The sequence below is a fragment of the Phacochoerus africanus genome, chromosome 7 (assembly GCF_016906955.1).
Source record: "Phacochoerus africanus isolate WHEZ1 chromosome 7, ROS_Pafr_v1, whole genome shotgun sequence".
In the NCBI taxonomy this organism is placed as follows: Eukaryota; Metazoa; Chordata; class Mammalia; order Artiodactyla; family Suidae; genus Phacochoerus; species Phacochoerus africanus.
The window spans coordinates 86,759,289-86,773,774 of NC_062550.1; the positions used below are offsets into that span (position 1 = coordinate 86,759,289).

General features: G+C 35.8%; 1 protein-coding gene across 1 annotated transcript in view; it reads left to right on the plus strand.

Moving 5' to 3' along the window:
* SLC5A8 (solute carrier family 5 member 8) overlaps positions 1 to 14,486 on the plus strand; it is a 55,309-nt gene that overhangs the window by 17,768 nt on the left and 23,055 nt on the right. The window contains exons 4-7 of the mRNA XM_047788187.1: positions 4,540 to 4,607; positions 5,555 to 5,709; positions 7,173 to 7,313; positions 10,761 to 10,890. Of these exons, the coding sequence (XP_047644143.1) occupies positions 4,540 to 4,607; positions 5,555 to 5,709; positions 7,173 to 7,313; positions 10,761 to 10,890 (494 nt within the window). The remainder of the gene's footprint in view (positions 1 to 4,539; positions 4,608 to 5,554; positions 5,710 to 7,172; positions 7,314 to 10,760; positions 10,891 to 14,486) is intronic.

Consider the following 14,486-nt stretch of genomic DNA (forward strand, 5'->3'; position numbering starts at 1 on the left):
TGTGTTTATCCATTCTCTTGCTGATGGCTGTTGGGTTCTTTCTGGTTTTAGGCTATTTTGAATTAAGGCTGCTAAGAACTTTCTTATACAGGTTTTGTTTTGTCTTGCTTTTCTTTTTGATGTGTTTTCATTTTTATTGGATGAATATCTGGCAGCAGTATAAAGTTAAATATATACCTGTTCTGACCCAGCACAGGTTAGATACATGTACAACATTTAAGAGAAACTGCCAAATAGCTTTTCTAAGTGGCTATACTGTTTTGCATGACCACTCTGCAGTGTATAAGAGTTCCATGTCCTTGCCAGCATTTTGTATTTGTCTTTTCACTTGTTGCATTGTAGTTGTATGATCCGTTATCTTATTGTGGTTTTAATTTGCCTTTTCCTGATGACTGTTGATGTTGTGCTTAGTGGCTCAGGCTTGTGGAATAACAAAATCAATACCAAAAAAGACAAGTATAACCTAGCAAAAAAGAGGCAAAAGACTTGATCTGTCATTTTACAAAGCAAATGTTCTTCTACTCTGTTATGTGACATATTTACTCAGGGCTTTAACAATTTTTTAAGTTTTTATGTTGAGGTCTTATATGTATTTCTTAGATTTATTTCTAGATAATTGATATTTTTCTTGCTATTGCAAATGGTATTGTTTGATAATATTTTCTAATTGTTCATCATTTTCAAGCAAATAAAATACAGTTGACTTTTATACATTGATTTTTAGCCTGAAAACTTGCTAAATATACTTACTAATTCAAGTAGGCTTTTGGTAAATCCTTTAGGATTTTTATGTTGTTTATGAGTAAAAACAGTTTTACTACTTCATTTCCTGTTTGTATGCCCTTTACTTCTCTTTTTTTTTTTTGTCTTAACTGCTCTGTTAATATGGAAAATTATATTGCTTTTCAAATGTTAAATCAATTTTTACTTTTGAGATAAACCTTACTTGGTCATAATATAGTAACCATTTTATATATTGTGGATTTGATTTGTTAATATTTTGTTAAGGATTTTTATAGTTTATGAGGAATACTGGTCTGAAATTTGCTTTTCCTTTAATGTTTTTTTCAGGATTTTTGTATCAGTTATATGATTTGGGGAGTGTTTCCTCCTCTATTTTCTGAAGGAATTTGTATTAATCTGTGCCTCTCTTTCCTAAATGCTAAAAATTCATGATGAGGGCATCTGGGTCTGATGTTTGTTTTGTAGAAAGATTTTTGTTTATGGATTAAGTTTCTTTCAAAAATATAGAGTTACTCATATTTTCTAGTTATTATTGAGTCAATTTTTGCTCAACCGTGTTTTTTAGGAAACTAATTCACTTTGTCTAATTTGTCAAATTCATTGGCATAAAGTTGTTTAAAACATCCTCTTGGAGTTCCTGTCATGGCACAGAGGACGCGAATCTGACTAGGAACCATGAGGTTTCTGGTTCAATCCCTGGCCTCGCTCAGTGGGTTAAGGATCTGGCGTTGCTGTGAGCTGTGGTGTAGGTCACACGTGGCTCAGATCCTGAGCTGCTGTGGCTGTGGTGTAGGCCGGCAGCTGTAGCTCCAATTCGACTCTTAGCCTGAGGACCTCCATGTGCCTCGGGTTCAGCCCTAAAAAAAAAAAAAATCCCCTTGTTATCCTTTTAATGTTTGTAGTAGCTACAATGATATACCTTCTAATTATTCCTAATAATAATCTATTTTTCTAAGAGTCAGTTTTTTTACTTTGTTGATTTTACCAGTTTGCTCTTTCATTAGTTTGTGCTAATACATTTATTGTTCCTTTTCTTCTACTTAACTTTGGGCTTACATTTTCTAGCTTCTTAAGATAGAAACTTAGATCATTGATTTTAAATTTTTCTTCTTTTCTAATATAAATACTTAAAGTTATAAATTTTTCTGTAAGTACTGCTTCATCTATGTCCTGCAGATTTTGATACAGATTATCATTCAGTTCAAAATATTTTCTAATTTTTCTTGTGATTTTTTTTTAACCCACAGGTTATTTACAAGTGTGCTATGTAATTTTCAAATATTTGGTGATTTTCAAACATACCTTTTTGTGCTACTTTGGTCAGAGCACTCTTACGATTTTCATTCTTTGAAATGTATTGGGATTTGCTTCATGGCCCAGAATATGGTCTATCTTGCTGAGCATTCCGTATACTCTTATAAAGAATGTGTATTTTATAGTTGTTGAGGATATTATTCTATAAATGTCAAAAGTTCAGCTGGCTAACTTTCCAGGTTCTTGGTTTTACTGATTGCATCACCATAGGATCATTTTATGTTCCCCAATTCTCTGTATTTCTTATGAACTAGATCTATAAGTGTTCTCAGTCTTCATTTCAACTTTTTGGAGAGACTATTTCATACAGTTTTCACTCTTTTGAGTAAATACCAGAGCTCAGTTGTTAGATTGAATGATAAGAGTATGTTTAATTTTATAAGAAACCACCAAACTGTCTTCCAAAATGGCCGTTAAAATTTTGCATTCTTACCAGTAATGTATGAAAGATTTATGTTGCTCCTCATTTTTTCCAGCATGTGATATTGTCAGTGTTCCAGATTTTGGCCTTTCTATTAAGTGTATAGTAGTATCTCATTGTTGTTTTAATTTGCACTTCCCTGATGACATAGGATGTGTAGCATCTTTTCATATGCTTATTTGACATCTGCATATCTTCTTTGTAAGATGTCTGTTAGGATCTTAGGTACATTTTAAAATCAGTTTTTTTCCTTATTCTTGAGTTTTGAGAGTTTTTTCTGTAATTTTGTTAATAGCCCTTTATCAAATGTCTTTTGCAAACTTTTCTCTCAGTTTGTACCTTGGTCTTCTAATTCTCTTGATAGTCTTTCACAGAACATATGTTTTTAATTTTAATGAAATCCAGCATATCAATTATTTCTCTCATAGATTGTGTCTTTGATGTTGTATCTAAAAAGCCATCATCATACCCAAGGAATCTTGGTTTTCTCTATGCTATCTTCTAAAGTTTAATAGTTTTGTGTTTTACCTTTAGGTCTAAACCAAAGGCCGTCTTGGTTTAATTTTGGTGAAGGGTGTAAGCTCTGTGTCTAGATTTTTTTTTTTTTTTTTTGCATTTGGATGTTTGGTTGTTCCATCATCTGTTGAAGAAACTGCCTTTGCCCCCTTATATTGCCTTTACTCTTTTGCCAAAGATCAGTCAGCTACATTTATGGGAGTCTATTTCTGAGTGCTTTATTCTTTTCAGTCAATCATTTTGTGTATTCTTTCACCAATACCACAATCTCTTGACTACTATAGTTTTATATTAAGTCTTAAAGTCAGGTACAGTCATTCCTCCAGCTTTGTTCTTCTCCTTTTTTATTGTGTAGGCTGTTGAGTCTTTTGCCTCTCTCTATAAAATTTAAAATAAGTTTGTCAATTCTACATGGTTTGTCATTATCCACAAAATAAGTTGCTGGGATTTTGATTAGGATCACATTGAATCTATAAATTAGCCTGGGAAAATGGCATCTTGAAAATAATCCTATTGACAATCCTTTTTGTAAGCATGAAATATCTCTCTATTTAGTTCTTCTTTCATTTCATTGATCAAAGTTTTACAGTTTTCCTCATATAGATCTTGTATATATTTTGTTAGATTTATAGCTAAGTATTTCATTTTGGGGGGTGCTAATGTAAATGCTAATGTGTTTCTAATTTCGAATTCCACTTCTTTTTTGTTGCTGTATAGGAAAGCAGTAGACTTTTGTATATTAACCTGTATCCTGTAACTTTGCTATAATCATTTATTAGATCTGGGAGATTTTTTTTTGGTTACTTCAGATTTTCTACAAAGACGATCTTGTCATTTGTGAACAAAGAGTTTTATTTATTCCTTCCTTGCCTTGTACCTGATCTTAGTGGGTAAGCTTCAAGTATCTCACCATTAAGTGTAATGTTAGCTGTAAGATTTCGTAGATAATCTTTATCAGGTTAAGAATGTTCCCGTTGGGAGTTCCTATTTTGACTCAGCGGGTTAAGAACCTGACATAGTGTCTCTGAGGATGCGGGTTCAATCCCTGGCTTCGCTTAGTGGGTTAAGGACCTGGCTTTGCCATGAGCTGCCGTGTAGGTTGCACACATGGCTCAGATCCCATGTTGCTGTGGTTGTGGCATAGGTCGGCAGCTGTAGCTCTGATTTGACCCCAGCCTGGGTACTTCCATATGCTGCAGATGCAGCCCTAAAAAGAAAAAAAAAATGTTCCCCTCTATTTCTAATTTATTAAGAATTTTTATCACGAATGTTTTTTGGATTTTGTCAAATGCTTTTTCTGCATCTATTAATAGGATAATGTGATTAAAATAAAATTTTAAAATCTGTTTTGTTACATTTTTGGAGATTTGTAGCTCTAGTTTAGGACTGATGGATTTAATTATCTGATAATGATAAATTATCTGATAGGGATAATTATTTTAATTATCATTTAATTTAATAAATGATGGCTTCCCCTTGATGATTTTTGAGAAGTACTCATATATGTTTTTCAGTTATGCATGCATGTTATTTTTCTTCTGCAGTCACAGGATTCCACCTATGGGGCGCAGTAGTAGCTACTGGGGTGGTCTGCACATTCTACTGCACGCTGGTATGTCAAGACCATTATGTCTCCTTTCACTTTATACACTTGCTTTGCAAAATTGAAAAATTTATTAGTGGAATGATAATCTGGATTGGTTATACCTACTTTCCTAGCTCCCACATAGTTTTTGTGAGAGGGAATATTCAGTCCAGGGTAAAATTGGACCCTTTGTAGGACATGGATCACAACTGGATTTTTTTTCTTTCATCTGAACCATGTGGTGGTCCCTAATCTTGTCTCCTTATTCACCCTTACTGTTGCCATGTTGTAGTTGTGCTCATATTATTCCTCAACTTAGAGACCTGAGATAACTTCCCATTGCCTTTAGGCGGGAGTGGCAGTCAAAATATGTAAGAGCCAGTATGGCACGGGCACTGATGTTGTCAAGGATGCTGACCCTTAGCAGTGGTTCAAGTCCTATGCAATGCATGCTATTCTAGGTCTTAATCTTTTAGTTACCCAGTCTTTTAGAAGACATGATCCTCAAGGAGGGCCGTGTTCAGCCAAGATCATTGAGACTGGAGGGGGACACTTGGAAATTTTGTGGCAGTGGCTGGGACAAAACAATTTTAGTTTTTTAAGAACCTCCTGACCTTCTTTGTGCATACTGGTTGAGTATCAGCCCAGCCTATAAAATAAAATCAATGATACTGTGATTTGCAATTTGATCCTGAAATTTCTTCCTAGCAATATTCCCACACCACTCCACTTCACACCAAAATGCAGGTCTGTCCACACTCAACAAGCCATGTATTTTTGCCCTCTCTGTGTTTTTGCCCAAGCTTTTTTCTATGCTGGGAGGACCTTTTCTCTTGTCCTCTGCTTGTGCTTGAAGGTTTGGGTGCACTTCTTGACCAAGATCCATGTTTTCTTTATCTTTGTCCAGTATAAGCATGTATATGCTTAATAATGTTTGATAGAAGCATTAATCCAAATGCACTTTCTCCTCAAAGGGTGGTCTTAAAGCAGTTATCTGGACAGACGTTTTTCAAGTTGGGATAATGGTAGCTGGATTTGCATCTGTGATTATACAGGCTTCACTGATTCAGGGTGGAATCAACACTATTCTAAATGATGCCTACAATGGCGGAAGATTAAATTTTTGGAAGTAAGTTGCTATTTACTTCTTGGCTAATAGAACATTCCTTTTTTTCTGTAAAAATAATCTCATTTAAATAGTAAGTTTACATTAGTAAATAAATGAACAAACCACTAAAATATTGTACACAAATTTGAAGCTGACAAGTCAATGCATAAGGAGTTTTCACTAGGTCTTTGAGGGGTTAAAGCAATCAGGCAGTCCTTAGTTACATGGTACTGAAGATGGTGCTTCCTCCTGAGAAGGGATTGATAGCAAAAGAGAATTTTCTTCCATTTTTCATTAAAATCAAGAACAAGAGAGGAAGACCCACCCTTCAGACTATTAGTGTATTTGGGTTTCTAGCTCATGTAATAGGAAAATAAATAAAAATTTTGTTAAAAAAGCAAAATTATTATTTTTGCATATTATATAATTATAGTAATATGCACCCTTTATTGTCAAAACCACTAAATTGGGTGTTTTAAATCTTTTTTCCTTTGAGTAACTTGTTGAATCCTTCTGGCTCTTTACTTTTCTTAGCTAATATAGTAACTACTTTCTCCATGGGAAAAAAGGACTAACACACTTGAAACTCTTAGACTTTGATATTATTTGTTGGAGAATGGGATAGAGGCTCTTGTATTTCCACAGGAATGCTGGAAAATGCATAAAATTAGAGCACTTTACTCAACTAATCTGAATTATCAGATTTGAGAGGGAATTGCAGAATATCACACTTTTCAGAAAATTCCCATTAAAGCTAATTTTGCAGAAGATTTTCAAGCACATATTGTGTATCAGAGATGAACAGAATCATTCCTTCTGAGGAGATACATTAAGAAGAGTTAAGAGATGTATCGAATGTGGAAGTTGACAGCCTTCCTAATAACAGTACTTTGCACATTCAACTATTAGTGTTTTATTTGGGCATATGGCATTTGAAGAAAGCACAATTATAGTGACATGGCGGTTTTAGAATATGAAAACCTTTAAATTGCATGAATTGCCTTCATTCTTAAGCTTGAATATAAATTAGAACTATGACTATCCATGTGCTAGGAGAGGAATTACACATAAAATGTGCCAGTTTTGTGTTCACTTCAGTACCATATCTATTGCTGTGGTATATTTAGGAGCACCTCTCTCTCCCTCTGTCTCTCACAGCTCATGATCTTCTCTAATTACAGCATGGCAGATTTGTTTAAATAATTTCCTCTCTCCATGAGAGAACAATTTATATAAATGCTCAGAATGATTAAAGCATTCATTTCCCACCCCAGTCACATTCAGAATTTCCAAATCTCTGAAAGTTATCAATTTTTATTTCATTGAACCTAGGCATATTTCTACCTTTTATATTATGTGATCAATTTGTACATATTTGTGTATGTATTTATATAGGTATACATCATTTGCTTCCAAAATACTCCAGGAAGATCTGTGGTTTTTGGCTAAGAGTTCAGATTTGTTTTCTGTTTGTTTTCTTTTAGTTTTAATCCTAACCCTTTGCAAAGACATACATTCTGGACGATTGTTATAGGAGGGACCTTCACGTGGACCAGCATCTATGGTGTCAACCAGTCCCAGGTGCAGAGATACATTTCCTGTAAAAGCAGATTCCAGGCAAAAATGTAAGCCAGACTATATATTAATTGGTTAATAACTATCAATTGTTTTTATGGATATGCTTTTCATAAGTCAAGCTTTGCTCTGGTTATATCATGAAATTCTAAGAGACAAATGATATACTTACAAAAGGACCACATAGAACAAACTGTTACTCTATGTTTTAAATCAGATGTTTAAGAAACAGACTCACAGACACAGAGAACAGACTTGTGGTTGCCAAGGAGGATGGGGGAGGGAGTGGGATCCACTGGGAGTTTGGAGTTAGTATATGCAAACTATTACATTTAGAATAGATAAGCAATGAGTCCTGCTATATAAAACAGGGAACTATATCTAGTCTCTTGGGGTAGACTGTGAAGGAAGATAATATAAGAAAGGGAATGTATGTGTATATATGACTGGGTTACTTTGCTGTATAGCAGATATTGGCACAACATTGTAAATCAACTATACTGTAATTTAAAAAATAAATCAGATGTTTAAAAATATTTGTATGAATTATTAAGTAAAACAAATCTTGTCAAATAAATAGGCATTTACGGTGCATCTGTATGTGTATGTATAAGGAACAAAGGAGAATAAAAGAATTGTAAATATATCACTCTCGTCATGAAGAAACTTAGCATCTAATTAGTAAAATGTATGCAAGTGTGTGAAAAGTGAAATAACACTAGAGAGGTATAACACTTCTGTGAAACAGTATAACCGTAGAGGAAATGTTCCAGGGCATCATATTGTCAGGTGTGCTGGTGCATTTTATTTTCAGACACAGTGATGGGTTTATAACCCTGTTCTAATTCTTACTACTTGAGAGATTTGGGGTGAGTTACTTAGTTTCTCTAAGCTTTGGTTTCTAACCTTGTAAAATGAGCATAAGATATTATGTATCTCATGGAAGTACTGTAAAATGCTGTATTTGACATGCATGTTTGTCATGCACATGGTAGGAATCCAGTAAATGTAAATTCTCATTCCCACTTCAAATCATGGTATATGAAGTCAGGGGATAAGTGAGAAATTCCTTTCAAGCAGGCAAATCCTAAAGGATGGCCATATGTGGACAGGAGGAGAAGATTGGGAGAGCATTCCAGGTAGGCAGAGTGATTCGGACAAAGCACAGAGGTCAGAAGGACAACATGTCAAGGGAACTCTCCATCCCATCTTGGCTTGAGCAAAGAGTTTGAACAGTGGCTGGTTCTTTCTCATGAGGCCTCAGATAAGCTGGTGACCATCATTCTTCATACTGATAAAAAAGGCTAAGTCAATGCACATACATTTAGGGCCTTAAAAATTCTAACTAGATTGAATTAGTAGTTGGTGGTTGAGGTAGGAGAAAGAATGTCAATGGTTGAGGTAGGAGAAAGAACGGCAATTCTATTTCTATTCAGTGAGAATATGAAAAATTTGTGATGTCATATGTCAGAAAATGTATGAGAGTAAATTGGTTTAGACATTATCTGTCTTTAGTAAATTCTACAGTGAAAAATCTACATGAATATGAGTATAATACTTGGATATGGAATCTCCCAAAAGTGAGCTTAGGAGTTCTGTAATTTTAAGAAACTATGAAGGAATATAATTAATTTATATATCCATTAGTCTATCTATATTAGAGCTGATGCCTCTCCCAAAGCAGTTGTGCACCTGCTCTTCTTTGGGGACATGTTTCTTTGGGAACATGGAACTCAAAAAGCCCAATATTTTAAAAGAACAGCCTTAGAACTGTCTTAGTAAGAAATATTTTCCTTCAGAATAGTGCATTGGCTCTCTTGACCCAGAGCTCAGGGGAACCATTTTCTCCCTCTTTCTAACATCGACTCCATGGGAAGAATGAATCCCAGCCGCAAAGTCAAGACTACTAACACTGGTTGACTGGGGACAATATCAGATGTTGATAAGTGATCTATCTGAATGGTGTTGAAGTAAAATACAACAATGTAGTAAGGTATTAACTCATATGTAAGCAAGGCGTGGTGACTGAACAATAAAGTGTCTGGGTATATTTTATGATGATTTGAAGATGAGATATAATACTCATACTACTTTTAGACAATAGCAAAACATACAGTAAATTTAGTCTATCAAGGGAAAAGGCTAGCAATCCACTGTTTGGCACCCTCAGAAGCAGACTATAGATGGAGGTTAACATGGCAGAGACTTACTAGGGAATCACCACTGTAGAAGAGAAGGGAGGGAATGAAGCAGGAGTGGCCAGAGAGGCTTGGACTGTAATGCATCTCAACAGAGGTTTCAAGGGATCCCTCTGGAGTTGGGATGACCCTGCAGGCTTGTCCCTAGTTAGCATGAGGGGACTCAGCCTTTAAAACTATGAATCTGGTAGTCATTTTATACAGGCTGCCCCCCTGGGGAAGGAGGTATGACTTGGTGGGGGTGGGAGGGACCTCTTCTCAGCCTAGGACACCTCATCACAGTGTCCACTACAGCACCCCTGGGAAGGGAAAAGTATAGCCATCATAGTGGGAAGAAATATTTACTATCAATTGATTATTAAGGCATATCATTCAATATTAACACTAATAATATTAATAACTACCATTCAAGTGTTTTTACATGCCATTGCCTTTATATGTATATGATATATACTGTTTTATTTAATTTGATAACTTGGTGATGTAAGCATTGTTATCTCTAGATGTACATGAAGAAACTGAGGATCAGAATGTCTAAGTTACTTGCCCAGGGTCACATATGACAGGGATAGCCAAGATTGATGCTCAGGACTGATTCCATGTCATTATGTAAACCTTTACCCTCTACTGGAACACACATTGGGTGTTAAGATGCTACATTGTTTGCAGGAGTTCCCTGGTGATCAAGTGGTTAGGATTAGGTGCTTTTACTGCTACAGCCCAGGTTCAGTCCCTGGTCTGGGATCCCACATCAAGCCACTTCACACCATTGCCAAATAAAAAAAATACTAAACATTGTTTGGGAAGATACCTGTCCAAGAAACACATGTTTGTCTTTCATACTTGATGGCATTCCAAACCACATTTAAACAAGTTTGGCAAGTTGCTATGTAGATGTTAACAATGTTTAGCAGTTTGTAATTGCATTACTTTTGAAAGGAAAATGAGTAACAGTGAATGCCTTGTTGACTATTAAAATCTTTATTTCATGACAAGAAGTCCTGACGTGGTGCAATTAGATGCCATTATAAAGCTAATCATGCCCATGGAACTCTGACCAGGAGGATACATCCATTCAATGGCAAAACTACATCTATTCCAAGTATTCCTAAATATGCTGTTGATTGACATCATAAACAGAAGGTTAGGCCAAAATAAAATAAGTAGCATTTGTGATGACCAGAAGAGAGTATGCATCTACTGAGTATTAATCATGGGTCTCTGTTTATGAAACAAGTTTCCTCATCTTTGGGATGGAAATTAAAATTGTCCATTGCTGGTTTGTCTTCACTTCTTTAGGTCTCTCTACATCAATCTCGTGGCCCTCTGGGCAATCCTCACCTGCTCGGTGCTTTGTGGGCTCTCCCTGTATTCCAGATACCGTGACTGTGACCCTTGGACAGCCAAGAAAGTGTCTGCACCAGACCAGGTCCAGTACCATGTCTGTCTGTCTGTCTGTCTGTCTGTCTGTCTGTCTCTCTCTTTCTTTCTTTCTTTCTTTCTTTCTCTTCCTTCCTTCCTTCTTGTCTTTTTTTGCTATTTCTTGGGCCGCTCCCATGGCATATGGAGGTTCCCAGGCTAGGGGTCTAATCGGAGCTGTAGCCACCGGCCTACGCCAGAGCCACAGCAACGCGGGATCCGAGCCGCGTCTGCAACCTACACCACAGCTCACGGCAACGCCGGATCGTTAACCCACTGAGCAAGGGCAGGGACCAAACCCGCAACCTCATGGTTCCTAGTCGGATTCGTTAACCACTGCGCCACGACAGGAACTCCAAGTACCATGTCTTTCTTACTCATGCAATGATGACGTTCAGAAAGCTTATTAGCTGAGAGGAAAGAGTGTTCATATTCTTGTAAATAAATAGCAGATAGGCACAATATAATCATCTTTAGTGTCCATGAAGCATTTAGAAAAAATTATTTTAGCAGATACAGCAAGAATGAAGAGTGGTATATCCAGTGTTAAAATATTGAAATACCTGGGAAATTTTCAAGCCAAATGTTATAGCTCAAGACTTGGAGTAGAAATATAAAAATTGTTTTTTTTTCTTTTTTTTTAAATCTATGCACAAATAGTGGTGCTATAGAACATTTTGTGGGTATTTAGATTGTTCATTTATAAAGTTTATCTTCCAGTTTCTAAGTGATAGAGAAATGGATCTAGTAAGTGAACATTTATGGAGCACCAACTGTGTGATGAGATTCTGTGCCAAGATCTTTGCATGCTTTACTTTTAATTCTCACAACCCTGTAATCCCAATTTTGTAGATGAGGACATAAATGAATCTCAGAGAGGTTATATAACTTGTCCAATGTCGCATAGCTTATAAATAAGAATAGCTGCAAGCCCTCATAAAATTCGTATCATAGGCCAGGCAGGATCAGAAGTGCTTTATGTAAATTTCAAATTTTAATCCTTACAGCAACACCCTGAGGTAGGTGCTCTGAGTATCTCCCTTTCAAAGATGAGGAAACTGAGGCACAGAGAAGTTAAGTCACCTGGAGTCAGGATTCAAACCCAGGCAGCCTGCCTCCAGAATTCCAACTTTGAACCTCCTTGCCATATAGTGTCTTTCATAAAATGTGTCAAACCCCAGGACTGGCAGACTCCAATGCCTGATTTTTTGTTCTTAGAGTTCTTTCCAAAATTATTTTCTAAGGGTTGACTGTGAATAAGGTGCCCAGGGCATTCATTAGATATGATGACAGTTTGAATTTTATGTTGGTATAAAGTGCATAACATACTCCCAGGAAAACATAACTTTGTGGAATTAGTAAATAAGAGTATCCTTGATCTGTATATCTTAAGCCTGTCTTAGCCTGTGCCATGTTTAAAAACAGATTTTCCTATTTGCTCACAGAATCTAAGAATTGTGTTTGCTCTGAAGATGGAGGCACTCTTGCGTTATATTCTGTCTAGTCAAGAATATTTTATGACTATATTATCAATCTTTATTGTCTGAAGAAAACAGGGATTAAAAAATATTTTTTTTCTAATATGCCTTTCCCTTACCCTGGACAAAAAACCCAAAACTCCAAAAATATATGTATTTTAAACTACAGCTTCCTGATCTTGAGTCTCCTTGTCATAGATTGTATATTTTGCAATTTATGCACTTATCATTTAGAGAGCATGTGATACATTTTTGAAAAAGAAAGATTTTTTTTTTCCTAACTGAATGATTCCACAACCCTGTTGATTGGTAACTAGTTAATTCAATTAGCATTTTGGGGGGGATACAATGTAAATAAGGTACAGTCAGTAGAAGACTGGGTCAAAAGCTTAACCCTCAAAAGCAAAGTTATGTTTCTGCTACCCTCTTCTGTAGCTCACCCTGAGAAAGCCGGATTACTGCCTAGATATTTTTCCATTGATCTTATCTGGTTGATTCTACCTTTACCTGAAGGAACTATTCAAAATCTAAATATCACCCGGAAGATTTTTGAGAAGGTTGATGATAGGGTAGAGGATTTTAGATCACATTATAATTCAATGATGGAAACTTTACTTTGGCTTATGTATGGAACACTGCTTGAAGTTCAGCTTTTAGGATATCTTGGGAAAACTGAGGGCTGATCTCACAGAGAAATAAGTGCACTTCTCTTTTTTCTGAGAATAAAGAATGAGTAAGCTTTAGTTGTAAAATGAGATCAAAGAGGCTGAGAAAAAAGGGCATATTATCCACTGTGTACTCTTGGGAGAAGGAATCAATGATGTTTCAGTGCAAATTAGAGGACATTTTTCTGGAAAATTTTCCACTTAGGACCCTTGACTGAAAAATAATCTTTGCCAAAAGACTGCCAGTGCTGAAGATATACCTTCCCATCCTTATTTAATATTTATTTTTTAAAAAGTGACTTATCCGAAAGCAAGTACTAGGTTTTTTTTTTTTTTTTCCTTAAAGAAGCAGTTTCAGGCATTTCACTTGTCACTATGTCTCATACAACAGTTGACCTTTGAACAATACAGGGGTTAGGGGCACCGACCTGCTATGCAAGAGAAAATCTATGCATAATTTTTGTCTCTGTTGATTAACATGTTTTGTATGTTATATGGATTATGTATTGTATTCTTACAGTATATAAGCTAGAGAAAAGAAAATGCTATTAAGAAAATTGTGGCGTTCCCGCGGTGGCTCAGCAGATAATGAACTCGACTAGTATCCATGAGGACGTGGGTTCCATCCCTGGGCTAGAACCAGGATCTGGTGTTGCCGTGAGCTGTGGTCTAGGCCTCAGATGTGGCTTGTATCTGGTGTTGCTGTGGCAGTTACAGCACCCATTCGACCCCTAGCCTGGGAACCTCAATGTGCCATGGGTGCGGCCCTAAAAAAAAAAAAAAGAAAAATTGTGAGGAAGAGAAGATACATTTATAGTACTGTGCCGTATTTATGGATACCATACGTTTACCTCATCTGTTTACAAGATGAATCATCCCTCAGTACCTACATCAGTATTGTCTTATATGATAACAAAACACTGAAGATGTTATTACCATTACATTTCAAAAATGAAAGAATGTGAAAAAGAAATTCATATTTATTTACAGGTATGACAATTCATGCAATGATAAAGAAGCAGCAGCAATATGATTACTTTATGTTGCCTGGCCTATACATTAATGAGTGAATTGTTATAAAATTTTTTATGGCGCACAGTATTACAGTCATATTCATAATACAGAATTGGAAACACTGGCAGATTTATTTTTTTTAGAAAAACTTCTTACCTGTGATAATAGGTTGATCCACAATATCTCCAGTTATGAGAGAGAGAGAGAGACATACTGTGTGGTAATGTAATTCTTTGAAAGGAAATTTATATACCAGTAAAAAAAAAAACATAACTAACACATTATTTTTATATTAAATACCACTTACCTTATGCCTTTTTAAGGATAAGCTATCCACTTCAACACAAGCCTGGCATGCAATGTTCTACACATATATTTTTGTGTATTTATTATTTAAAAATCCATGTGTAAGTGGATCCCTGCAGTTTAAACTTGTGCTGTTCAAAGGT